At 38.6% G+C, this 26,754-nt stretch overlaps 1 protein-coding gene across 1 annotated transcript; it reads right to left on the minus strand.

Annotated features, from left to right (window-relative positions):
• Positions 1–24,140: 24,140 nt before the first annotated feature.
• On the minus strand, positions 24,141–26,554 carry LOC105073003 (PC-esterase domain-containing protein 1B-like). The gene has a single exon (XM_010960139.3). The coding sequence runs from the start codon at positions 26,536–26,538 to the stop codon at positions 25,306–25,308; it is 1,233 nt and encodes a 410-aa protein (XP_010958441.1). The 5' UTR covers positions 26,539–26,554; the 3' UTR covers positions 24,141–25,305.
• Between the last annotated feature and the right edge of the window lie 200 nt (positions 26,555–26,754).

The following is a 26,754-nucleotide window of genomic DNA, read 5'->3' on the forward strand; positions in this document are numbered from 1 at the left end:
TTAGACAATATATAGGATTGCTGCAACTTAAAGCTCTCCAAAGCTTGCTTGAGCCCCAATGAGTGAACACATCACCTATGGGGATACAGCTTCCAGGGATAAGAAGAGAAGGGGAACTGAGGACAGGTGTCTTGATGAAACTTAAGGGGAGAAAGATGATAGAAAGACATATAGTACCTTGAACAACTATAAAACATACAATAGCATTTAAGGAGATGTAATACAGTATAACAAAGGCTTTCTACTTTGAAAAGATGACTGGCAGCCTAAAAAATAAATATATTTATATAAAATATATATCATATATGAAATACACAAATAGAAATGAAATATATATTTTATACAGTATATACTATATTGTATATTATATAAAACATAAAATATATATATTATATAAGATATATTCACCCATGTGAAGAGTGTTGAGATCTAAATGTGTGACCTTGAAGATGAAGGGGAAGAAACTTCCTAAAAGCACAGAACAAAAATTACAAGAAATTAAAGACATGAGGAAAATATCTGGGGGAGAGATAAAAAGCAAAATAATTTATGGAATTGAAATTGGGGATTCACTCTGAACAATGGGCATTTAGAAAGGAGAAAGAGAAAAAGAGGCAGGTAGGATACAGGTTAAAAGGGGACAGGATAAACTGTGGGAAAATCATACATTGTTTCATTTGCAAGTTTACTGAGACTTGGTCACTGTTTTGGAATATCACTCAATAAAGTATTCATGGAGCTTGAGTCTCTAGTAGAGAATTTATAACAGTCACATTCAGGTGATCCTGCATATAGTCTTAACCATCAGGCCAATTCACTATGTCTTTCCTTGTAGTTACAAACAAGCATTTGTTTACATTTTAAAATACATGAAGACAAATCACTTTTGCTTTTTCTTTCTTTTATTTACAGGTAGACTATGATATTGATTTTTTGAAGTTATTTATGCGAGGAGAGTTATATTATCTACAATTTTCATTTCAGAATGGCAAAAGCAGTGACAAAAATTATTTATTATTAAAAGGGTATATAGAGTCTGATAGGATGAGATTCTAGCTCCTGGAGTGTCAGAATGAGAAGAGGGCAGAGGGTAAGGAAGAAGATGCCAGGGTCCTGGATTTTCCCCCTCCCTGCCTCCACCTTGGGGCTCACATTTTTAATATTGTGGGCCATAGAAAGTCTAGACAGGTAGGGGGACCCTGGCATCACCATATGAGTGGCATGCTTCTAGGATAATTCTCACACCCAGCACAGCCAAGGAGCTAGGGAGCTCAGATGTTGGTAGGAGAAACAGAGACAAAGAAGAGCCTAAGACAGCACCTCTGCTTCTCTGTTTCCTACACAGGAAATCCAGAAATTCCTACAGTCCAGATTGAGAAAATATAGAGCTGCTGAGATGACTGGTTAATCTGCAGAGGGCTAATCTTAGAGGAAAAAAGAGCAGCAGGCTGGGAAGTTGAGACAGAAAGCAGAGCAGTGGGTACCACCTGTCACCTCCCAGCAAGAGGCAGATGGGTCAATGAAATGCAACAGTCAGCAATGCAAGAAACAGAACAAACGAGTGACTCTGAAACCAAACCCTGTGAACATTCAGAGGAAAAGGCCCGGATCAGGCATCCTATCTTCCCTTCTGTCATGGGGTCACACAGATCTAAATGCCAAGAGGAAGAAAGCAAGAGACTGGGAATTTTACCTAGCAACCCTAAGAATTTGCATGAAAATACTGCTTGAAGATAGTGGGTTGTCCTGAGCTTCCTGGACTGGATTAAATCCAATATTTTTCCTTGCCATCCAGTGGAAGATCAGTAGGAAAATTCAAAATTTGTGCTGTCTTTATTTACATGCAGTTAAAAGTGAAATTACAACCTCGCTACAAGCACAATTATTGTAAGACATCCTTTTCATTTTTTTGATGGAGGGAAGATTTCAGAAGCAGGAGGGTACTGGGCACTGAAGGTGAAGTGGGGCTACCTCCAAGTTGGGAAGGAGCAGAGAAAGGGGAATTTTCTAGACATAAGCCAAGTTTTTCCACTTGACAGTTTTGCCTTGGGCCTATCCTGTTTGTCTCTATCTGGGCTCAGATAAACTAGAAGCAGAGGCCAAAAGGCTAGTAGTCCTTTATTCTGCATGGCAGAGCGCAGTCCAGCCTAAGCAAGAATTATATTAGAGTCTACTACAGCAAAAGGAGAGGAAGAGAGAGGATAGTCTTTTGTGGAGGTTTTTTCTTCCAAAATTCTTCTGCAAGATCTTTGTTTCCCAAATACAGTTCTAAGATGTTTATGAGTTCCTTTAAAACGTTTTCTCCCTTTTATTATCTCTTTTTTTTTTCCTTCTTTCCTGCTCTAAGCATTCTTATTTTTATTGATCTTGGACTTCAACCACCCTGCATTTTGTGGGAAATGGAGAGAGTTTTGAGAGTGAGTCAATAAATTCAGTGCTAGGACAGAGGAAAGACACTTAACAGAGGATTATGGCCAACCTATTTGCCTAAATTCTCAATTTACTGTGGAAGGGATTTGATTTGAGTTGTGGATAAAGATGTTCAATGATTTTAGGAAAGCACATGCAGCTGCTGATCACAGGAATGCAGATATTGAAAAGAAAGGTTTTATTTAGTCATTCAACAAATATTTATTGTGCAGTAAAACCACTAGCTACTAGTGATGTAGCAGTAAAAAGAAAAAAGCAGATACTGTTGTTGTTCTCATGGGGCTTTAATTTTATGCAGAGAAGAGAAACAATAAACAAATAAATATTATGTTATGTATCAGGTGGTATTAAGCACTAGGAAGAAAAAAAGGAGGTTAATGGATTAAAGACTAAATACCTTTTAAGAAGTCCTCCTCTAACATGGTGACCTTTGGAAAGAGACCTAAATGAAGTGGAGAGCCAACCACTTTGATATTGAAAGGCGTGCCTTTTCAGGCAGAGACACCAGCAAGCACAAAGGCCTTGAGGCAAAAGTAGGCTGGCATACTCAGGACACGAAGTAGTCTATGTGGCTGGAGTAAGGTGACCAAAGAGAGGAGTTGACTAGGTTAGTTGGCAATAATCAAGTCAAGGTAGTACTTTAGAGACCACTGGAAAGACCTCTTTTTTTTTTTTTTTTTTTCCCTATAAGTGATACAGGATACCATGGATTTTGTTCAGCTGAGCAGTGAAATAATCTCACCTATGTTTTAACCAAATCAATTTGGCTGCAGTGTTGAGAATACATTAACAGGAAAAATCCAGAAGTCGGGAGGACTTTGAGATGGGAATAGATATTTTAAAAGGTGAAAATATAAAATGTTTCAAGAAGGAAGTGGTGGTCAACTAAGTTAAATGCTGCTCTGAAGGCAAACAAGTTTGTTCATTGGATTCGGCAATGTGGGGACAGTGTTGACAAGAGCAGTTTCCATGGATTTGGAATCCCAAAGCCTAGAAGCTTTCAGGAGAGTGAAGGAAGTAGAGATGTCAATAGAAACAAATGTTTACATCAGTTTTGTGGAAGAGAGAGAAGAAATGAAAAAGTGAAAGGAGAAATAGAGGATGGGAATCTGAAATGGGGGTGTAAAATCAAAGGAAGTTTGTTTTGATTTGTTTGTTTTAAGATGGGAGTTTACAGTATGCCTGTGTATTGATTATCACAGTAGATAAGGCATAAGTGATGACTGAAGAGATGCTGGGGGCATTGATAGAAACAAGGCCCTTCAGCAAGGTGAGTAGAAATGAGTTCCCATGGATGGACCCTGGAAAGTCTGTATGGAGGAGTTGACTTTATTTTTTTTCAATTTTATTGAGGTATAATTGACAAATAGAAATTGTATATATTTAAGTCCTACAACTTGATGTTTGGATATATGTATACATCGTGAAATGATCACTGGAAATCAAGATAATTAAGATATCTATCATCTCACAAAATTATCGCTTTTTTAATGTGTGTTGGTGAGAACACTTAAGAATTACCCCCTTAGCAAATTTCAAGTACACAGTACAGTATTGTTAACTATAGTCACTATGTTATACACTTGATCTCCAGAATTTACTTATCTTGCTAACTGAAACTTTGTACTCATTGACTATCTCCTCATTTCCCCCAACTCTTTTTTAAAAAATTTTCATATATAAATATGTATATATTTTTTTAATTGAAGTAGAGTCAGTTTACAATGTTGTGTCAATTTCTGGTACAACATTTCCCCCAACTCTTGGCAACCACCATTCTACTCCATGCTTTAGATTCCACATGTAAGTGAGATCATTCACTATGTGACTTTTATGTCTGAATTATTCACTTAACATAATGTCCTCCAGGTTCATCAATATTGTCATAAATGGCAAGATTTCCTTCCTTTTTATGGCTGAATAATATTATTCTGTGTGTGTGTGTGTGTGTGTGTGTGTGTGTGTGTGTGAATACATGCCATATCTTGGTTATTGTGAATAATTCTGCAATGAGCATGGGAATGCAGATATCACATTTCATTTTCTTTGGATATATACCCAGAGGTGGGATTGCTGGATCATATGGTAATCCTGTTTGTACTATTTTGAGGAATCTCCATACTGTTTCCTATAATGGCTGTACCATTTGCACCAAATGGAAATTTACATTTCCACTGACAGTGTACCAGTGTTCCACATCCTCTCCAACTCTTGATATCTCCCGTCTTTTTGATAATAACAATTCTCACAGGAGTGAGGTGATAGGTTGACTTTAGATATAAGTATATCCATTGCAACAGGAAGAAGGGCAAAGTACCTGGTAGGAAGATAGTGACGTATACATTGGGTGGTGGGAATATGTTGTTATTCTTTTCTGATTGCTGTTACTTTAGCACTAAAATATGAAGTAGGGGCACAAGCTGAATTAAATAAAAGCTGAGAGTGTGTTAGAGATTCCAAGGAAAAAGCATAAATGATGAAAGAGTTATTCTGGAGACTGGGTAGGTAAAATGAGTTGGTACATGTAATAGGATTGCTAGGAGTATCATGGGCCCATGGTAGGTGGTGGTCATACATTTTAAGGGAGACAGGTCAAAACAGTAATATGTTCTGTCAAGTCATGTCCAGCTTTTCAGAGTCAAGCATAGTATAGACAAAAGTTGGATTCAACCAGGGTGGAGCTTTGTCAAGCACCTATACAGTGAAGGAAGAGAGGAAGCAAAGTTGTCAAGGGATTGTATGAGGAGTGATCACAATGATGGACTCTATCTTTTATACTGAGTATGGAGGGAAGTGAGGCTATGAAAAGGATGAAAGACAGGCAAAAGTTGACAGGATCCATCTCCCCATGGAATTGCATAATCTGGATGGTAATGACAGGGATTAACAGAAAATAAACAGAAAGAGGTGATCACAAAGTGGAATATTTCAAATGGAGATTGTTAAGATCTGCAGTTGATGGCAACAACAGGACCTAGGGTATAACCTAGAAGCAGGTGGTTGAAGGAAATGAGGACAAGGTCATTGACCAAGGCACTGAGAGCCAGAATATTGAAAGGATTCTCTACAATATGAGCTACATAGATATTAAAATCACCAAGGATGATTGAAGAAGTGGTGGAGAGGCAGTGAACTACTTGCTAAATTTTCACTGAATGGGAAGTGGGAATCTTAGTGTCCGCACATGACTTGCACGAGGGTGGTGGGCTATGGTAGGAAGTTGTCATATGGCATGAACTACAAAGGAGCTGGGATTTTTTTTTTTTTTAAAGAAAGGAGATACTAGTAGTTTGGAAGTACCAACAAGAAACAAAGGAGTACATCTACCCCCACCCTCAAGATTTATGGGAAGTAAGAGAAAAAAATACCACCTTTTTGGAGGTTACAGGGAATTCAGTATCCACAGAGTAAAGAGGTTTGTGTTAGAGCAGGAAAGCAAAGGGAGCATTTAAAGAAGAATTTGAGAATCCTGGGGATTAAGCTGAATACTTACCAGGAATTCCAGAGGGTATATTGGAAGGATCTGAGGGAGAAGGGAGGGGCAGAAGTTTGTTCCAGATTAGAGGATATTAAAATTGATATGGGGATGATTGTTCAAGTAATGAGTGATGACTTGTGGTTCTTGGAGGTGACTGAAGTAAACAGGAATGTAGGGCATGGAGGATTAGTCCAGAAACTAGACTTTGTTATCTTCAGAAAGGATTACTCAGTCCCCTCATCATTTCGGGACATATTCAAGGAAGCATGAAAGGTGAGAAGAGGGATTTAAGAGTTTGTGATAGAAATGCCAAACAAGAAAGGTTGAGATTTACTCAGCATGCCTGACTACTTCATAGAGAGCTGCATTTTCAGTACTACAGTTTACTTAGAATCTTGTAGGGAATGGTCCAAAGGAAAAAAAAAAAAAAAAAAAAAGAACAAAACACAAAACAAAAACAAAACTGCACCATAATTATGACAGCCACCACATTAACAGCAATTCCTGAGTACATGTTTTGGATATATATTATGTTAAGCTATTTATGTCCATTATTTGATTTACTTTTATCAACAACAGTGTCAGTAAGTCTAATAATCTCCAGTTCACAGTTAAACAAACAAACAAACCAAGCCAAAACTAAACAAAGCAAAGCAAAGGTCAGTAAAGATTTGAACTTACAGCTCTCTGACTCCAAAGTTAATGTTGAATGATAGTGAAGATATGACATTTTGGAAGATTTGAGGGTAAAGGTGGAGTGCAAGTCTGGTTCCAGGAGTAATTCAACTCCACAAATATTGTGCCCATACTTCAGCATTGCAATCAGTCCTGGAATTAAAAAAAAAGATTAATAAAACTTGATCTTTGCCCTAGAGGAGTTCAAAATCTACTGGACAGAACTTGTCAACCAAAATTATAGTCCATTAAGACAATGCAAAGATAAAAAAGCCTGTGTCCAGATTGGGGTAATACAGAGGAAGGAATGATTAACCCTGTATCAGGAGGGTTTTAAGGGATCAGAGTTTTCCAGGAGGACAAAGGATGTGTTAAATACAGATGTGAACTGGTTAGGATTGAATTGAAGTCTGAGTATAGAAGCCAACACTGGATAAATTAATTGATTTGGGATAGGTGAATTATATGACAAAGAGAGCAAGTAGACATTAGTACTACACATTAGTACTAAGAATTCCTTCCCTTGTAATACTAGGTATCATGTGAAAGATACCAGATGTGGTCTCCCCAGAACCAGTGCAAGAAAAAATGGCTTCCTGGGAAAACATTATCTGGAGGAAGTGGGTGTTATTAAGTATCAGGCTTAAAGAAAAGAATTTGAATGCTGAGACCACAAAAGTGTCAGTTAAGCTGTCAATAATGACCAGTCTGCAGTAGAAGATGTATGAGTGAAACAGGCAAGGCCTGATTGTAAAGGGTCTTGGTTGCTGGGATAAGGGGGTACAGACTGACTCCTATGAGTGGTAAAGAGCCACTGCTTCTGATCATAGAAAATGGTGAGAAAAGTTGCATTTTAAGCAATTTGGCAACCATCTATATGGTGTGTCTAGATTTTAGATGTGGATCTTCCATATTTCTTTCAGCTTTCACTATTGAGCTTCTCTACTAATACTCTCCAGTTCCTCACAATCATTATTACTTAGCACCTTGTGCTCCTGCTTTCACCACTATTATCATAGACTTTTCTCAAACCTCATTTTCTTTGTTCCCTCTGCCTCATTCTGCAGCTACTGAAATTTCCTCCTCCTTTGGCATCTGTCCTGCTTCTGTTCCCATTTATCAGGCTATTCTTTTCCTTTCATTTTTAAATTATTTTTAAATTATCTTCCTTCTTCCATCTGCCTACTGCAGGGATCAATCGAGATCCTTGGCTCTTCTTTGTCTTCTTCAGAGAACACTTCCTCTTTATGGCTCACTTGCCTCTGTGGAGATGACACAAATCTATACCTCCAGCCAGCACTGCGTTCCTGAGTTATAGACCCCAAATTTCAATTTCCCATTGTAAGTTATATCTTCATATGGGGTCTCTCCTGTACCTCAAACTCAGTATTTCTAAAACAGAATTATCAGATTTCCCACAAAAGAAGAGTTTCTTTCCATGCCCACAAAACTTCTGTTTTTTTTTTTAAATATGTACCCCCTAATAACATTGTATCTGGGTTGCTGTAGTAGTTTTTTTAATTGACTTGGGTTCTAGTTTTTCATTCCTTTGGTTTGAGTTATGAAACACTGACAGATAAATCTTCCTGAAAAGGAGTTTTATTCATATCCTCCAACTGGCCTCATTTCTTAGACTTCCTGGCCCTGCAAGGAAGGCTAATTGACCCTCTATTGCTCATGGATTGAAGTTTAAAACTTAAACTTCTTAGCTTTAAATCACTTGTTCTTTAGTGGCAGTAACATTTCTGATCTCTGTGGTTTTCTGTACTGTTTCTGTTTCCTAAATTGAGTTATATCAAGCCTTTACCTTCCTTTTTTTTGTTTATTTATTTAATAAATATGCATTATCCAATATCTCCTGCATTCTGATGGGAGGTAAATGCTTCACACTTGATAATTACCTGCCCTACATTTTTCCCTGTCTATCCCCAACACAAGATGTTTTACGCTCAACTCCGAAATGTGATTGTTTCCTGAAGGTGACAGTGTATCTCTTTTTTCTTAAAATAAGAATTTTGTAAGAAAACATACTCTGTTGTACTTTTTTTTCTGCTGCCCCCCCCCTTTTAAAGAGAATTTAATTCCTATTTTTAGTCTGTGAGGCAGACATCAATCCTTGTTAACTACTTTCTCACATAAATTATTGCACACACACAGAATGGTGTACTCTGGGGCCACTTCTGGCCCATTAACCTTTCTGGTTACACAGCAGTTCAGTCTCTATCTTCTTAGGTGGGAAAGGATTTATCTATGTGATACTCCATTTGATCCCTAAGGTCCTATGCTTTAGTTGGAATTTCATGTTATGTGAAAAATGATTAAGGATTCACCCATGCATATATCCAGAGGGAACTCTTAATATGAAAAGATACATGCACTCCAGTGTTCATAGCAACACTATTTACAATAGCCAAGACACTGGAAACAACCTAAATGTCCATTGACCAAAGACTGGATAAAGCTGTAGTATATTTATGCAATGGAATACTACTCAGCCATAAAAGGATAAAATAATGCCATTTGCAGCAACATGTATGGACCTGGAGATTGTCATTCTAAGTGAAGTAAGCCAGAAAGAGAAAGAAAAACACCGTAAGATATCACTCATATATGGAATCTAAAAAAAAAGAAAGAAAAAAGAAGACACTAATGAACTTATCTACAAAACAGAAACAGACTCACATAGTAAACAAACTTGTGGTTACTGAAAGGGAAGAGGGTGGGAAGGGATAAATTGGGGGTTTGAGATTTGCAAATATCAACTACTATATATAAAATAGATGTAAAAAATTTCTATATAGCACAGGGAACCATTATTCAATATCTTGTAGTAACCTATAATGAAAAAGAATATGAAAATGAATATATGTATGTATATGTATGACAGACATTTTGCTGTACACCAGAGATTGACACATTGTAACTGGTTTATACTTTATTTAAAAAAATGATGCATACATGAAGTTTTTGTGTCTGCAGGGTCCAGAGAACAGAAGCTCTCTGATTGAGGCTCTCCTGGTTCTGGACACTTTTCTTTGCACCAAAGCTGCTTCCCTCTAGGACTATTACATTGACCTTTCTTCTGTTCAGTTCCTTCTGTTGCTTTTCTAATCAGCTGGGTTTTAATACATATAACTTCCATTGTTTTTTCTGCCTGTAAAATGTATCATTAACAACTGCTTGATTTTTACAGATTAAATAATATTTAGGTCTATTATTTCTACCAGATCTTAAATGTTGTTTCATTGTCAATTTTTTTAGAAGTCACATGTTGCTCTTGAGAATTTAAAAAAAGAGTACAAACATGGGAAATATGGACTAATTTGCAGAATACTAACTGGTATTTTTGTACTTTTTTTGGCATATTTTTTTCCTTCCTAACATGATTATAAGCTTCATGTGAGTAATGATTAATCATATTGTATAGTTCTTTGTACAGTACCCAACAGGGTCATGTAGATAGTAAATGGGACATATTTGTTGACTTTTTGGTTCAGGAACACAATTTACCTTTGTTGAAAAGGAACTTTTAATAGCTAGCAACTTCAAATCAATCATTCCAATTTATTGAACTTAGCATTTAACCAAACCTCAGTCTAAAAAAAAAAGTTTCCTACAACAAACCCTTGTTTGTTTCTTTCCACCTCTCCCAATAACTAAGGAATTCTGTTAGTTTGACCTTGACTGTTATCTAGATCTCTGCATGTTAATAGAGATGAAGTGTTAACTTGTTGACTTATCAATAATGATTTCATCTAGTACCAAACAGAAAGGAAATCAAGAATAATCTTGTTCTTTGAATTTATAACAAATTAAAAAAAATTCTATTCCATATATGATTTTTGGAACTTAGGCTAAAGCTGTGGGCTCTTGGGTTATGTGTGTATACTATAAAAAAATTTAATTAGAAAACTTAATCAAAACAACTTAGCCTTTTGCTAATAGATAAAAGTGTAATAGTGGATGCTAGAAGAACACATTAGAAGCTGCTTTAGAATGTTGTATTTGAATATGCAATTCAACTTTTTCATTAATAACGTAGATAACATTATGGTAGTCACTTGAAAAGTCCACATGTAATCATGTCAAATAATGGTTAGAAAATAGACATATATCAATAGACATGATTCTACAGAATCTGCAGATGGCTTTTAAAAAGCAAAAAAAAAAGTTTCTAGATATGGACTAATTTAGGAACTATTTTACACTAAAATTTTACTTTAAACTTGAACTCAATGTGGAAAAGTATTGGTTGCAAAAAATCATCAAATCATAAATCCTTTAAAGCCTCTGCTAATGCTGTGCTTGATATCATAAAGTACATGAAAAATGAAAGAAAAAGAAATCTTTGTTCTCATAATTTATTCCCATTAGAGAAAAAAATTAAAAGGATAACAAGTTAAATAGTAAAAGATTTAAAAATCACATAGAAATTAAAAAGAGAAGAGCTAGCACAGGACAATATTTACTCACAACATATTCTTTGGTCTAGTCCTATGTTTAAACATGTGTCATTCTCTCTCTTTCTACCTGCCTCCTTTCTCTCCCAAAGCATGGCTGAGAACCTTCTAAATGTCAGGCCCTCTGCTGGGTACAGGGTTACAAAGAAAAATGAAGCACAGTCTCTGCCCTCATCGTGAGAGATACACCTGGACTCTTCAGGAACCACCATGTGACAGCTCAGACATCAGAGAGGATCAAGGAGGGGGCCTCTGTTACAGTCTTTGGGTTCTTAGAAGGCTTTTCAGCCCCCTGGTGTCTCCCAGGCAAACATACAAAGACATCTTCATGGAACCCAGTGGATTTTTCTAATTCATTCTGAACTTCAGAATGGAAACAAGATCCAAACCAAGTTAACATTTAGGAGGCAACAGGGAACTTAAAATCATTACTAAATAAGACAAAGAGGTGAAATCAGGACTCAAACACCGGGCAATGCATCTTAAAGTCATTTTCATTAGATTCTGACATATTCTGAACTTCTCCAAACATCAGCTAACTCCTCAACATCCAAAGAACAATGTGGATAAGCAGAGGTTTAGAATTAGACGAAGGAAAGTCTACTGTGGATGAAGAATGTGTATCTTAAGGGAAAAAAGAGCACTCCCTAAAGTTACCGTGACCTATAAATAAAGAAATCATATAGTCCCTGGAATATAATAAGTGATCAATAAAAATTACTGTTAAGGGAAGATCTATGTCAAAAAGATAGGTAGCTTTCAAAGGACAGCTCTGGAGACTTCTATTAAAAGCATCCCCATGCCAGTGTCTGTGGCTAAGGCTGAGAAGGATTTTAGGTGTCCCCTTACTCCCACAAACAGGTCAGAGTTTGTGTATGGAAAGGGTGGCAATCGATGATTGTATTTCCATTTTGTGACTTTTATTTCATGAATGTATGGCTGCCTCGCTTCTTTTGGCCCTTTCTCGTTCCAGCATTATTTCCATGAAACAGATCTGGGGACTCTGCTTCTCCCCACTACCTTAATAGAAAGATTTACTGACTTCCCTCATTTAAGGGGGTTGTGATCTCCCAGGCAGGCTAAAAAGTATAGCTTGTTTTCCTCCTTTAAAGTCCATTGGATCCGTATTTGTAGACCACATCCATGATAAGTTGGACGGGGATACTGGATTCCAGAGTATTTCCATTCTTCAAATTCTTGTTCCTGAAATCTTATAGGATAGATGAAATTACAGAGTCCTTTCTGAGCTTCTCTTAGTAAAAACTCCTAAGGCTTCATCAAATCCTAGTTACAATAATTAAGGACTCAATGCAAATGATGTCAGCCTGGTTAGATGCCCAAATAGGAAGTTTGTTTTACAGACTGTTTGAAAAGGTGAGTAATCTTAGGGCTCATGACTTCAAATTCTGAGGATGCATTTGAGGAGCGTGGAAGTCTGGTTGAGCCTGGCAGTTTGTTTTTTCCTTACGAAAACATGAGATGTCAGGGCAGTGGCTCCAAGGAAATGACTCTCACACAATCCTTTAAGCAGGGAGAAGAGAGGTATGCTGGTTCCTCCAATTCCATATTAGGAATATGCCTAAGGGTCCCTTTAAGCAGAAAGGGGTCATACAGAACAGGGGAGAGTCTCAGCTCAGAAAGAGTACTAATTTGAAGGAGAAACAGTTGGGAGAAAAACGTAAACCTTCCAGAAATCAGGAAAGACTTGGGAGGAAAAAGGGAGGGGCACTTTACCTAGGAATCTGAGACAGCAGCTGAGTGGTGAAGGGGATGGGCAGTCTTTGAAAATGAGGAACAAGTAATTAAGCATTCTGTAAGGATCTGAAGCTGGAGAATAAGCTTTTTCCCTCACTCTGCCATGTTGGTCTCTGATGTATAATTCAGTAAGAATTGCTTTTCTTTTTGTGTGTGCTGACAAGTTGTGTGGTGCCATAACTACCTTGAAAGTTAAACATATTACTTTGAGGAAATTAAACTAAAGCTATACTATAATCACTTATTAATGTTCCGGTTCCTCAGGATTTACTTAGCCATTCTTGCCTCCTTCCTTTTCCCCGCACCTTGCATCCAATTCAGCAGCAAACACTGAGCCATTAACCCCCAAGTATCTCCTCAATCAATCTTTTCCTACCACCTCCATCAAAGCCATCCTTGCCCAAACCTTGAAAGGAAGTTTGGATTTACAATTGTCTCCTAACCTGTCCATCTTGTTCTATCCTGTCCCCTCCCTATTCTCAACTCAGCAGCAGAATGGTCCTTTTAAAATCTAAATGACAACATATACTTTTCCCATGTTTTTCATCTCACTTGCAATAAAAACCGAAGTTCTTGTAAGGCCTATGAGGCTAGGACTGTAACTCCAGTTTCCTCTGAGCTAACCAGCTATCAATCGCCAAATCGATCTTTCTGCTCCTTACTACTCATTAAATATGACAGCACGCATCTACCTTGGAATTTCAGTATTTCACACTTTTCCCCAAATAACTGCATGGCTTGGTCCGTCACCTCCTTCAGTTCTGTGCTAAGTATAATTTCCAAAATGTCTTCCACGGTCATCTGTTATAATCATACTTCCCTCTCTTCCCCCTCCACCCAAACCACTTAATGCCTGCTTTACATTTCTTCAGAGCATTGATCATATCAGTGCTTCACTATTTTTGTTAATCGCCCTGGTTAACAATGTTTGGAGAGAACTTCTTCACTGATTTACCCCCAGATCCTAGATCAGTACCTGACACATTGTACGTGTCAACAAATATTTGTTAACTAAACACCAAATCAGAATAATCACAGTTGGTCTTCTACAGCGGTGAAGCAGATGACACTAGCCTATACCATAGGGAGGCTCGAAAATCAGGTCTACTCCTCTTTTCTTGTTGACTCACCTGTTTTCCCCAAATCTTATTAATATGAATTTGCATTCCACAATTAAAAGGAAGAATTAAAATATACTAGTTAGCCATGGTTGCTCTTCAGGAAGGTGACCTGGGCCTGTGTTACAACAGGCATGAACATACGTGCAGGTTGTGAGATGCAACCACAAGTGTTGGTCAAGAGGCATAAGTGGAATCCTGCCAGGGTTAGCTAGGGAAGTTCCGGGCTTGACCTAGGGTTGCATTGCCCTGGAGGTTGCCCCAGAGCATTTTTCTACTTTTCACAAAGGCATTAAATGTGATGGGGGCAGAAGAGGTGTGAGAGTGAGGAGGACGGGCTAGACTTTGGGGATTAGGTGTGGGAGGAAGGCTTACTTTTTACTAAGAAGGCTTTATCTTCTTTGAAGTTGTTTGCATCTTTTATTTTTTTATGTATATACGTTATCGATGTTTAAGAAGGGAAAAAAGTATATGTGATATCATCAGCACATGGACATAATTTACCATGAAATATAACAGATGGATCAATAGCAGAGCCTTCCTTAAGAATGAGTCTGCTGGACATCTTCCATTTGCCCTCCAGATCTATTTCCTACCCTCTGCACACCTTGTTCTGTGCCGTGTACGTGAACCACATCCACACGCTGCCTTTCTTCTGATGAACAGTCAGGTTTATCCAATGCACGGCCCCAGTAGGATATCAGAAGGAAGAAGTATGAGTTTTTGTATTCATTCCCTAGATTCCAAAGTCATAGCTTTTCTCAAAGTGGCTGTGTCTACACATCCTCCCATTTTGGATCCTGATAACTACTCCCTCATCCAAGGAATTGCACTATGCCTTCTGTACATCTTCCCTACACCTTATTCCTAGTCCCTTTCTCAAATCTTCTTGGGTTATCTTTGTTTGAAAGTGCATGTGTTTCCTGCTGGACCCTGGCTGATGCACAAGTTTCATAAGAAGGAAGAGAACTGTAAGGATACTGTAAAGAAGGAACAGAAGCATTGGGTCAGAGATAGGTCAGAAGTGGGTTCCAGGAGGACACCAAGATAAACTGACCACTCAAGACATGAACTTTAAACACTAGAAGGTACCCTTGAATTTGTTTAGCCCACGTCCTTTGTTTTACCATCTGAGGGAAACTGAGACTTAGATTTAGTAACCTTATCCAAGGTCATGTGACCAGCTGGTAACGGAATCACAATTTGTACCCAGATCTGAAACACAAGCCTGTTACTCCATCATAGTCAACAATTTTCCCTAGGTCCAGCCATGAAAAATTATGTCCTTTTGTACACATTGATTGCTGGCCTCTTTCTTTTCCTAATGCATCATAAGGTATGAATATATACATACTCTGTTCACTGGGATTGCACTCACTGAGATCATGCCCAATGGGACGGATAAAACCTTTTTCCAATTGTGGCTGTAGTAATTGTTTCTTTTCCTGGCCACATCATTTTTGACTTCTGGTCTGCTGACTCATTTCCTGTGTTTCATATTGTTCTTCTCTATGATGCTTTCTCACATCATGGAATTTTACCTTCATTGGAGAATATTCTTATTTGCACAATGGTTGACCACTAGAAGTTTAGATTTTAAATACAGAGCTATCTATAATGATTACTGCTATAGATCCAGTCATCTGTCTTCTAAATTGCCCAGACTTTGAGCTTCCTCAAAAATACTGATGCTTATTTTTCCTTATCTATAAAACGTTGATAATAATGTCTCCCTAATAGGTCTGGAGTGAGATTTGAACTAGATAACACATATAGAGCTCTTAGCACAGTAGCTGGCACATAGAATGCCATCAATTAATGTTAATTACTATTGCTTACTTCAGTAGTCAGGTGACACTCCATGCTACAACTTTCAGATCTGTGTTCTCCATTTCTCTTTTCTGTATTTTGGGATGTTGTGTGTCGGGGAGAGAAGGGGTAATATCTTACTCTACTCTTTGGCTGGAAAAACAGTTTCTGAATGAAATCCAATCAGCAGAATGACTGCTTCTCTGGACAATTATGATTTTCATGATGTTTCTCTTGTGACAGTATTGAAAAGAAGTCTCGCACTGAGTGCTGTCTCTAGTCCTCTGGGATTTTCTATTTTAGACATTGACATTTCTGTCTGGTAGGATTCATTTGCTTAAGGGATTCAGTTTAGCTCCACAAATGTTTGCTGAGCAAATACTATTGACTAGATGCTAGGGATACAATGGTGATTCAGACAACACTCACACCTGAGAGCTTACAGTCTCCTGGGGGTGTTTTGCTCTTGGTTGTATCTTTGCTCAAGCCTGTGAACCAAGCAACCCATCAGTCTATCATGGATAACTAAGTGCCAGCTCATTGCTGGGCTTGGCGCCAAATAGGCAACCTGTCCTCATCTGATCCCATATAGTTCCCAGTGACGTTAGCGGGAATTTTGAGGGCGTATTCTGAGAAGAATTTTATTCCATCCTTGCATTCTTTCTGAGATGAGTGCATGTCCCAGGAAGTTTGATGCTTATCTGTTCTTCCTCAGGTTTCAACATGCCAGTTACCTACTGCTGTGGAACTGGTAAGCACATTTGAGACGTGTGGTTCTTCAGAATGTGATAAGGGGCTAGGACAAATTTCTAAATTATTAGATCCAAAAGAAGCCCATGGAAATTATCCAGCAGCTAGATTCTAGAATTTGCCTCAAATCCTGCATTTTACTGATTAGTTACATTGATAAGGTTATGACAGAGTGCTCAAGAAGGCTTTGTGACACCCCAAGGGTCACATAACTGGTTGTGGTTTAGGCAGAACTAAGAGTTGAGTCTCCTTTTAATGCTGTTTCCCAAAATTGGGTAGTGCTGCTTATTTCAGTTTTTAATTTTTATGATGCTGTGAGCCATTATTATATCCATCTGGAAGGTCTCCGCATTGGCAATTTGATTTCCTTAAAGGCCAGAGTATATAAAGAACTGAGAAAGTGATTTAATCTGCCATGAAGATATGTGACTATTACCTTCTCTTAAAGAATTCCTTTCTCTGATAAGGCTTTCACAAATGCAAAATGTATCCATTGCTCAGATGTACCGTGTTTAGTTGCTTGGAAATTAGTACTCTTAAATTCCATGTCATTGTTCTAGGTCTCTCCATGCAGTCCTGCTCCTGGGGGAGAGGGAGGTGGTGGGAGTTTAGGAATAGTAAATAGAGGAGGGACTTGTAAAATTCTTATGAAATAAACATTCAAAAGGTAAAATGAAAATTTTCCCTGTTGTATATTTTTTCCTAGTTACATATACGCCCAAGTACAATTATAGTCCAACAGAATCTATAGAATTTTTTTAGCAAGAAGAGAACCTTAGAAATCATTAAGCCCAAAGCTGGGAGAAGGGAGGCTAACTGAAAAGCATCCCCTGTAGGAAGATAAGATGCTAATTTTCAGAGGCACTCAACAGTTAGAAAATCAATTTTTCTTAACATTGAGAATTATTAAGTGGCTGGAAAAGCATCTTACTCTATGAAATATAGTCACTGTTTAGTGCCTTTCCACTTTATTTACTATTTAAAGTACACAAGTGCTAGTTAACCAACTACTTATAAAATATATTTAATGTTTAGAGGCACTCAGTGTGGTTATAAAATGATTTTAAGGGTATACAAATATGGTACGTTAACCACATTTCATGAACTATGGTTCCCTCTGGAAAAACAAAAACGTTTTCCTTGGCATCCTGCGGCCTCTCCTCCTAAAGTTTGTAAATGACCCATACTGTTCAAACCGGCTGCCTCACTAGCTTTTGATGCCAGCCACTTTAGAGCACATACCAGAAAGATCAATATAACCCCTATGTAAATGATAGAGCACCGCACACTCAAAGGCTGTTAGACTCTCCAATAAAGAATGGCTTGACAGACGCAGGGATATTAAGCAGCACGCACAGACCTCCAGTAAAGAGGTTGTAGGGCTGCAGCCTTTTCTCTGTGCAGGAAGGATTGATGGGCGCACTGTGACACGAGATGCATTGACATGAGACTCGGTCCCTGCCACGTGTGTACATTAGCAAGTTTATGGCCTATGAAAATGTGGGGAGAGTCTAACAAAGGATGGGAAAAGAATGGAGCCTTTTTCAAAGAAACCTGCTACCCAGAATGATGACAAGTGAGATGTGAGGAGGCCCAGCGTAAACTTAACAGCAGGCGAATGTTCAACCATATTTATTTTTAGGCAATATCATCCTAATTCCCTGAAAACACTCTGTATCACAATGTGTCAATCTCCCTCTTTTATTATTGAAACGCCACAACACTGGTTGTTGAGAAAATGTGATAAAAATGTTGTTTTAATTTCCTGTTTATGTAATAAAACCGAATGTGTGATGATGTTCACTTCGTCTTGTTTACTCGGCTGTCCTGCAACATGCAGCCTGGCGGAAGGACTTCTAGCACAAGATGACCACACTTAAGCTGGGGAAAGGATACAGAGAGAGATTCAGGGCAGGCTGGTATAAATCCATATCTTCTCCCATCATACAGGTAGTAGTATTTCTAGCAAGGGTAACCAGTGGTAAAATTCTAACCAAGGACAGTTGATGGGGAAGTATAACAATTTTCCAACCAAAAGTTTAAAAAAATGCATTAACTATAAAGGAAGGGGATAATGTTAAAGAATTTAAAAATACATAAGAAGATTATGAGAAGTTGTTTATGAGGACTGTAGATTACACTGCAATACGCTTCAGTTCTCTGAGCCATTTCAGAATGTGCTAGACTGGGCTTCTGGTTTCTGGTCCAGCATGGAAGGAGTCTGGAAGTCACCACTCCATTCTAACAAGCAAAATGCTGAACAAGCTGAAAATCAATGAATCTTCTTAGATCTCTCAGAGAATTAAGGTCATAAGGCAAACATTATCCCCAAAACTAGAGAGGCAGGTGGGTACAGAAAATCACAATTTATTGGAGTAGAAACCCACAAGCAGAAACCCACAGCTAGAGGAGGAGAACCTAGGCTATAACTGACAAACTGCTGGAAGCCCAGTATGGACAAATCTGAAGTCCAAAATCTCCAAGAGAGCCCAGGCTTAGGGAGGCCCCATACTTCTGTGAGTTTTATCTCCAGGAGGCTCTTACAATGAAGATGAAAGAAAAATTCTCTCATGTTTCTGGCAAGGGGAAAGGAAAAGTAGCAATACCGAAATATGTCCAGAGCATTCCACCTTTAACAAGGCCTGCCCTCAAGAGAAACTACTTTACCAGAGCCTAATCTACTGAGTTTTTCTTTTCAGAGCCTAACTAACCTGACAGAAGGGAACTATCCAACTCCAGCCCCCTCTAATCAGCATGCCCCATCTAAGGGGGTGAAGCTGGAAAGCATTCATGAAGGTCACAGTCCAGGGGCTCAGGCTCACTGAAAGACTGGGATGTAACCACAGGACTACAGAATGCTTCCTCCCTCCACTCCCTCCCTGCCACCTTATCACTAAAGGATTATTTATCATAGTTCCTTTTACCCAGTACATCATGTCCAGCTTTCAACAAAACAAATTACAAGGCATACTAAAAGGCAACCCCCCTCCACAGTTTAAAAATACAGAGCAAGCATCAGAACCAGATCAGATATGGCAGAGCTGTCAAAAGTACCAGACAAGAATTTAAAAGAACTATGATCAATATGCTGAAGGCTCTAAAGGTAAAAGCAGACAATATGAAGAACAGATGGATAATGTAAGCAGAGAGATAGAAATTCTAAGACAGAATAAAAAAGAACTGTAGAAATAAAAAATACTTTAACAGAGACAAAGAATGCCTTTGATGGGACCTATTAGTAGAAGGACATGGCTAAGAAACAAATCAGTGAGCTTGAGTCTATGCCAGTAGAAATCCCAGAACTAAAAGCAAAGAGAAAAATGGCTGGAAAAAAAATGTAACAAAATATTCAAGACCTGTGGGATGACTATAAAGGTTTAACATAGGCATAATGGGAATACCAGAGGAGGAGAAAGAAAGGAGCAAAAGAAGTGTTTGAAGTAGTAAAGACTGAGAATTTCCCCATATTAATACCAAACATTAAACCACAGATCCAGGAAGCTCAGAGACCATCAAACAGGATAAATGTTAAAAAAAAAAAAAAGCATCAAGGCATATCATATTTAAACTGCAGAAATCAAAGATAAAGAAAAAATCTTGAAAGAAGACAAAGGAAACACCTTACCTACAGAGGAGTAAGGATAAGAACTACATCAGACTTCTCCTCAGAAATCATGCAAACAAGAAGAAAGTGAAGTAAGATATATGAAGTTTAGAGAGGAAAAAAACAAATATGAACTTAAAATTCTGCATCCTATGAAATTATCCTTCAAAGTGCAGGAGACATATTTTCTGAGACAAACAAAAATTGAAGGAATTTGTTGCCAGCAGAGACCTACTTTGCAAGAAACGTTAAAAAAAATATTCTCCAGAGAAAAGGAAAATAACGTCAGAAATTCAATCTATGCAAAGAAGAGCATTAGAGAAGGAACAAGCGAAAATAAGATAAAAACTTTTATTTTTTTACTTATAAATGATTAAACAGATAACAGTTCAAAATAGTAATAGCAACATGTTTGATGTTTGGACAACTGTGCTGTACCCATGAAACTGTACAGTGCTACTTGAAAGTAAACTGGGATAAGTTGTAATGTATATTGAAAACTCTAGAGCAGCCATTTAAAAAGGTAAACAAACAAACAAAACAAAACAGAAGTAATTAATATGCTAAAAAAGAAGAAAAAAATAGAATCACACAAAATGCTCCATAAAACCCACAAAAGATGGGAGAAGAGTGAAACAGAAGAACAAGAATAAAGAACAAGGGCAGCAAATAGAAAAGTCACAAATACGGTAGATATTAATCAAAGTATAGGAAAACTCACATTAAAAGTCAATGGTCTAAACATATCAATTAAAAGACCAATTAATAGCTTGTCAGAATGGATCAAAAGACCCAACTGTATGTCATGTACAAGAAAACCACTTTATTTTGTGTGTGTGTGTGAGTGAGGTAATTAGATAATTTTATTTATTTGTTTATTTTATTTTAACGGAGGTATTGGAGATTGAACCCAGGACCTCTTGCATGCTCAGCATGCACTCTACCACTGAGATACACTCTCCCCCAAGAAACCCAACTTAAGTATAAAGATGCATATAGATTAAAAGTAAAGGGTATTACATAATGATAAAGGGCCAATTCTCTAAGAAGACATAAATTTTATTATAGATGCACTTAACAAGAGAACATTAAAATACAGAAGGCAAATACTGACAGAACTGCAAGAAGAAACAGATAAATCTACCATCACAGTTGGAGACTTCAAGACCTTCTATCAGTAAATGGACAGATTCAGCAGGCAGAAAATCAGTAAGTACCATAATTGAACTTTACAGTAACACCAGACAGCGGAATATAAATATCATCTATAGAATACTTCATTCAACAAGAGAAGAAAAAATATTTTTATTAAGCTTACATGGAACATTCACCAAGATAGACCACATTCTGATCCATAAAAATACACCTTAACAAATTTAAAAGAATAGAAATCATACAATGTCTCAGACTACAGTGGAATGATCTCAGAATCAATAATAGAAAGATAGCTGGAAAATCTCCACATACTTGGAGATTAAATAACACATTACTAAATAATACATGGTTCAAAGAAGAAATCTCAAGAGAGATTTAAAAACATTTTAGCTAAACGAGAATAAAAAATAACATCAAAATTTTGGGGATGCAGTGAAAATAGGGCTTAAAGCAAACTTTATAGCATTAATTGTAAGTACTGAGAAGAGAGAAAGATCTAAAATCAATAATCTAGGCTTCTACCTTAGAAAACTAGAAAAATAAAAGGAAATTAAATCTACAGTGAACCAAAGAAAAGAAATAACAAAAAATTAGGGCAAAATAAAAGAGGCTGAAAATAGGAAATCCATATATAAAATCAATGGAACCAAAAGCTGGCTCTTTGAAAAGATCAACAACAGCCAAGAAAATCAAGAAAAGAGAGGACACAAATTGCTAGTGTCAAAAATGAAAGAAGGGCATCACTATAGATCTCATGGGCATTAAAAGAATAAGAATAATTAAAGAACATTATGAACAACCCTATGCCCACAAATTTGTTAATCTACATGAAATAAACCAATTTCTTGAATGATACAATCTGTCAAAACTCACAGAAGAAGAACTGAATAATCTGAATAGGCCTGTATTTATTAAGGAAATTTAATCAATAATTAAAAACCTTCCAAAACAGAAAGCACTAGGCCCATAAGAGCTCACTGGTGAATTCTACCAAATATTTAAGGAAGAAATTATATTGACTGCCTAGAATTTCTTCTGCAAAATAGAAGCTAACTCATTCTGTAAGTCCAGCATTATTCTAATACCAAAACCAAAGACATTACAATAATAGGAAATTACAGACAAATATCTTTTCAGGCAAAAATCCTCAACAAAATATTACCAAATCAAATCCAACAATGTATAAAAAGAATTATACTTCATGACCAAGTAGGATTTATCCCAGATATGCAAAGCTGGTTAAATATTCAAAAACCAAATTAATGTAATCCATCACATAAACAAGCTACAGAAGAAAAATAACATACTCATATCAATACATGCAGAAAATGCCTTTGACAAAATCCAATCTCATTCATGATAAAAACAGCAGAAGCTGAGGGGAACATCCTCAACTTAATTAAAAAACACATACAAAAATCTATAGCTAACATCTTACTTAGTGGAATAAAACTATGGCTTTCTCACCAAGATCAGGAGAAAGGCAAGGATGTCCCCTCTAACCATTCCTTTTCAACATCATCCTGGAGCTCTAGATAATGCAACAAGAAAAGGAAACAGACATTACACAAATTGGGAAGGAAGAAATAAACTGTACTTATTAACAGGTGACATGACTGTTTATGTAGAAAATCTGAGAGAATCAAAAATACTCCTGGGACCAAGAAGCAATTATAGCAACAGTTGTAGGGTACAAGGTAAATATACAAAAGTCAATTGCTTTCTCACACACCAGCAATGAAACATTGGAATTTGAAATAAAAAATGCAATGCCATTCACATTAGTATCCGCCAAATGAAATAGGTATAAATATAACAAGATATGTACAATATCTATATGAGGAAAACTATGAAATCCTCATGAAAGAAATCAAAGAACTAAATAAATGGAGAAATTCCATGTTCATAGAAAAAAAGACACAATGTTGTCAAGATGTCCGTTCTTCCCAACTTGATCTATAGATTCATTGCCATCCCAGTGAAAATACCAGCAAGCTATTTGCAGACGTTGATAAAGTGATTCTAAAGTTTATATGGAAAGGCAAAAGAATCAGAAGAGCCAATATTGAAAAATACAATATTGAAGGAGAAAAATAAAATTGGAGGACAGACACTTCAGGCAATAAAAGGTGTCAGAACAACTGGACATCCATGAGCAAAAAAAAGAATCCAGACAGATTTTATATAATTCACAAATATTAATAAAAAATAGATCACAGATATAAATTTAAAATGCAAAACTAAGTTAACTCCTAGAAGATAACACAGGAGAAAATTTTAGATGACTGTGGGTTTGGTGATAACTTTTTAGATACAACACAAAAGCCACAATCCATGAAAGAAACTAAGTTAGACTTCCTTAAAATTAAAAACTTCTGCTCTGCAAAAGACACTATCAAAAGAATGAGAGGATAAGACACAGACTGGGAAAAAATATTTCTAAAAGACATATGATTAAATACTATTATCCAAAATACACAAATAAATCTTAAGATTCAAACGAAAAGGAACAACTGACTAAAAATGGGCAAAAGATCTGAAAAGATATACAGATGTCAAATAAACATACGAAAAGATGCTCAATAACATGTCATTAGGGAATTGCAGATTGAAATGATAAGATACCTTGACATTAGCATGGTGAAAATCCAAAACACCGACAACACCAAATGCTGGTAAATATGTCGAACAGGAACTCTCATTTGTTGCCGATGGGAATGCAAAACGGCAGAGCCACTTCCACTCTTGAAGACAGTTTGGCCTTTTCTCACAAAACAAAACATACTCTTACCATGTGATCCAGCAATTGCATTCCCTGGTATTTACTCAAAGAAGTCAAAAACTTATATCCACACAAAAACCTACACAAGAATGTTTAAATAAACTTTATTCATAAGTGCCAAAACTTGGCAGCAACTAAGACATCCTTAAGCAGGTGAATGCATAAACAATGGTACATCCAGACAATGGAATACTATTTAGCACTAACAACAACTGAGCTATCAAGCCATGAAAGGACATGGAAGAACCTTAAGGGCATATTACTAAGTAAAAGAAGCCAATCTGAAAAGGCTACTTACTGTATGATTCCAACTATATAACATTCTAGGAAACATGAAACCATGGAGACAGTTATGGATAGGTGGTTGCAGGGGTTGGGTGGGGAACGGGTGAAGGGGAAGAGTAAAGAGAAATTTTAGGGCAATAAACCTATACTGTATGATAATACAATGGTGGATACATGTCATTATACATCTTTCAAAAACCACACAATGTACATCACCTAGAGTGAACCCTAATGTGAAAAATGGACTTTGGGTGAAATGATGTATGAAGGTAACAAATATACGATTTTGGTGTGGGATGTTGATAGTGGTAGAGGCTGTCTATGAGAAGTATATGAGAACTCTCTACTTTTCTCTCAATTTTGCTGTGAATCTAAAACTGCTCTAAAAAAAAAGTCTATGTTAAAAAAAATGTGCTAGGCATTTGATGAGCTTGAGAGTAGAAAATGTTTTTAACAGAAAAAAAAACTTTGTGTTAGTGAATGGAATACTTTTTTAAAGTATAAATATTATGTTGAAGCACAGATAAATTTAATTAAGGAATGTGCAAGACAATTTGTGAAGAAAGCTTTGGGGATTAAGTTCTATAAACGTATGTAGAAACTAGTGCTATTTAAGTCTTAACGAAAATGTTTTGGTAAGGTTTCAGGATCAAAATTTTTACTTTTTTTTTTTTCTTTTTAGGAAGAAAGTCTATGGAGAATATTGCTGGAAGACATATTTAGGCAAGGCTTAACTGTGTGTATACTTTTTCATTTAGAGTTAATTTTTGCCCAGATGCCAAGCTAGAGGAGAATGGTGTGGTAGTCTGAGTTTTTGCCCCCTCAACAAGAAGTGGGGTGGAGGTTCTGGCTGAGAATGTGTGAGGCTATTTAGTGGAGAAAGCAAGAAGCAGAAAGAGCCCTCACCATGGCAGAGTTGCTGAAGGCCACGCTTGAATGAGAAGTCGGGCAGTCTGTCCAGCCTATTAACCATGTTGGGAAGGAATCCAGGTATATAGGTCTGGCTACTGAGGCCTTGCCTCTGGCTGTGCTCGGGGCCGTCTGTTTGTTCGCCTTCGCTGGCATCTTTGTGGCTCGTCAGAATGCCGGGGAGGGTAGGGAGGTGATGCTCTGCTCCGATGTTGGGTAGAGGCTCTGCGGATGGGGCCCGGACGCGCCTCACGGCCAATCAAGTCGGCTTCGCCAGGATATTCAAGCCGGCGCCTTGAAGAATCACTGGAGAACCCGCGCTGTGAAGTTGGGTAGGAGGGCACACGGGCACCTTGGGAGTAGGGTGGGAACGGATGTCGAGCCTGGGGAAAGGGCACAGGTCTCCGTAGGGAATGGGAGCACGAAGACGTGGGTGGGAACCAGGAAAAGGACTGTTCACCTGGGTCACCTCTGCTGTCACGGGGCTGTCTCTGGCTCACCGGGCCTGAGTGTCCTCTGGCAGGGCCATCCCTGATCCACCTGCCCACAGGGTCGCGGCAGGGGAGGTACACGCCCCAGGCGTCAGCCACGTGCGCCAGCAGCAGCTGAGAGAGGTGGCGGTGCGCGCGCTCGTCCCAGTGCACACCATCTCGATGCCGGTGCTGCCCAGCGTGCCGGAAGTGGAAATGGAGGTCCAGCACGTCGAAGCCATGCCTGCTGGCCTCAGTCGAGCTGTAGAAGTTGGCCTCCATCACGTCTTCTCGCAGGCGCACGCAGCGGGATGGGCGGTCTGGCGGGAGGAAGCTCCCGGAGACCATCTCGGCCACCGGCATGGCGGTGTTCCACACCAGGAGGCAGGACTCGGGCAGCACCTGGCCCAGGTGTCCGAAAAGGCTCTCCAAGTCCTCCCGGTAGCTCCTCCGGAAGTCGGGGCCGTACCTGGAGAGGTCCCAGAGGCAGGAGTTCATGACCACGACGTCCGGGGCGTGCTCGCCGCGCCGCAAGTCTTCCAGGACGTCCTCGACGTACGGGGAGTACGCGCGCGTGAGGAAGTAGAAACGCACCAGGTGGTGGCCCGAACGGAACTGGCGGACCTCGCGGTAGTGGGTGCCGCGGTGCAAGCCTTCCCACCTGCCGCCCTCCAGCAGCACGTCCTGCTCGAAGCTCAGCTCGCCCTTGGCCTTCAGCTGTCTGGGAGAGAGCAGGCAGTCCTTCTGCAGCAGGAGCACCAGGTCCTTGTACACGGTCCTCTGGACAGAGTCCCCCATGACCACCACAAACTTGTTGTGCAGCAGCTGCCGGACTTCGCAAGCCCGCAGGTGGGCCATGGTGGCGGAGGGCAGGGTGGCGGCCTCGCTCCTGCCTTTGCTCGGGCAGGTCTGAGGAGAGCTCAGGGAAGGTCTGAGGAGAGCTCGGGGGAAGGTCTGAGGAGAGTTCGGGGGAAGGTCTGAGGAGAGTTCGGGGGAAGTCTGAGGAGAGCTCGGGGGAAGGTCTGAGGAGAGTTCGGGGGAAGGTCTGAGGAGAGTTCGGGGGAAGTCTGAGGA

The sequence above is a fragment of the Camelus bactrianus genome, chromosome 5, assembly GCF_048773025.1.
Source record: "Camelus bactrianus isolate YW-2024 breed Bactrian camel chromosome 5, ASM4877302v1, whole genome shotgun sequence".
Lineage (NCBI taxonomy): Eukaryota > Metazoa > Chordata > Mammalia > Artiodactyla > Camelidae > Camelus > Camelus bactrianus.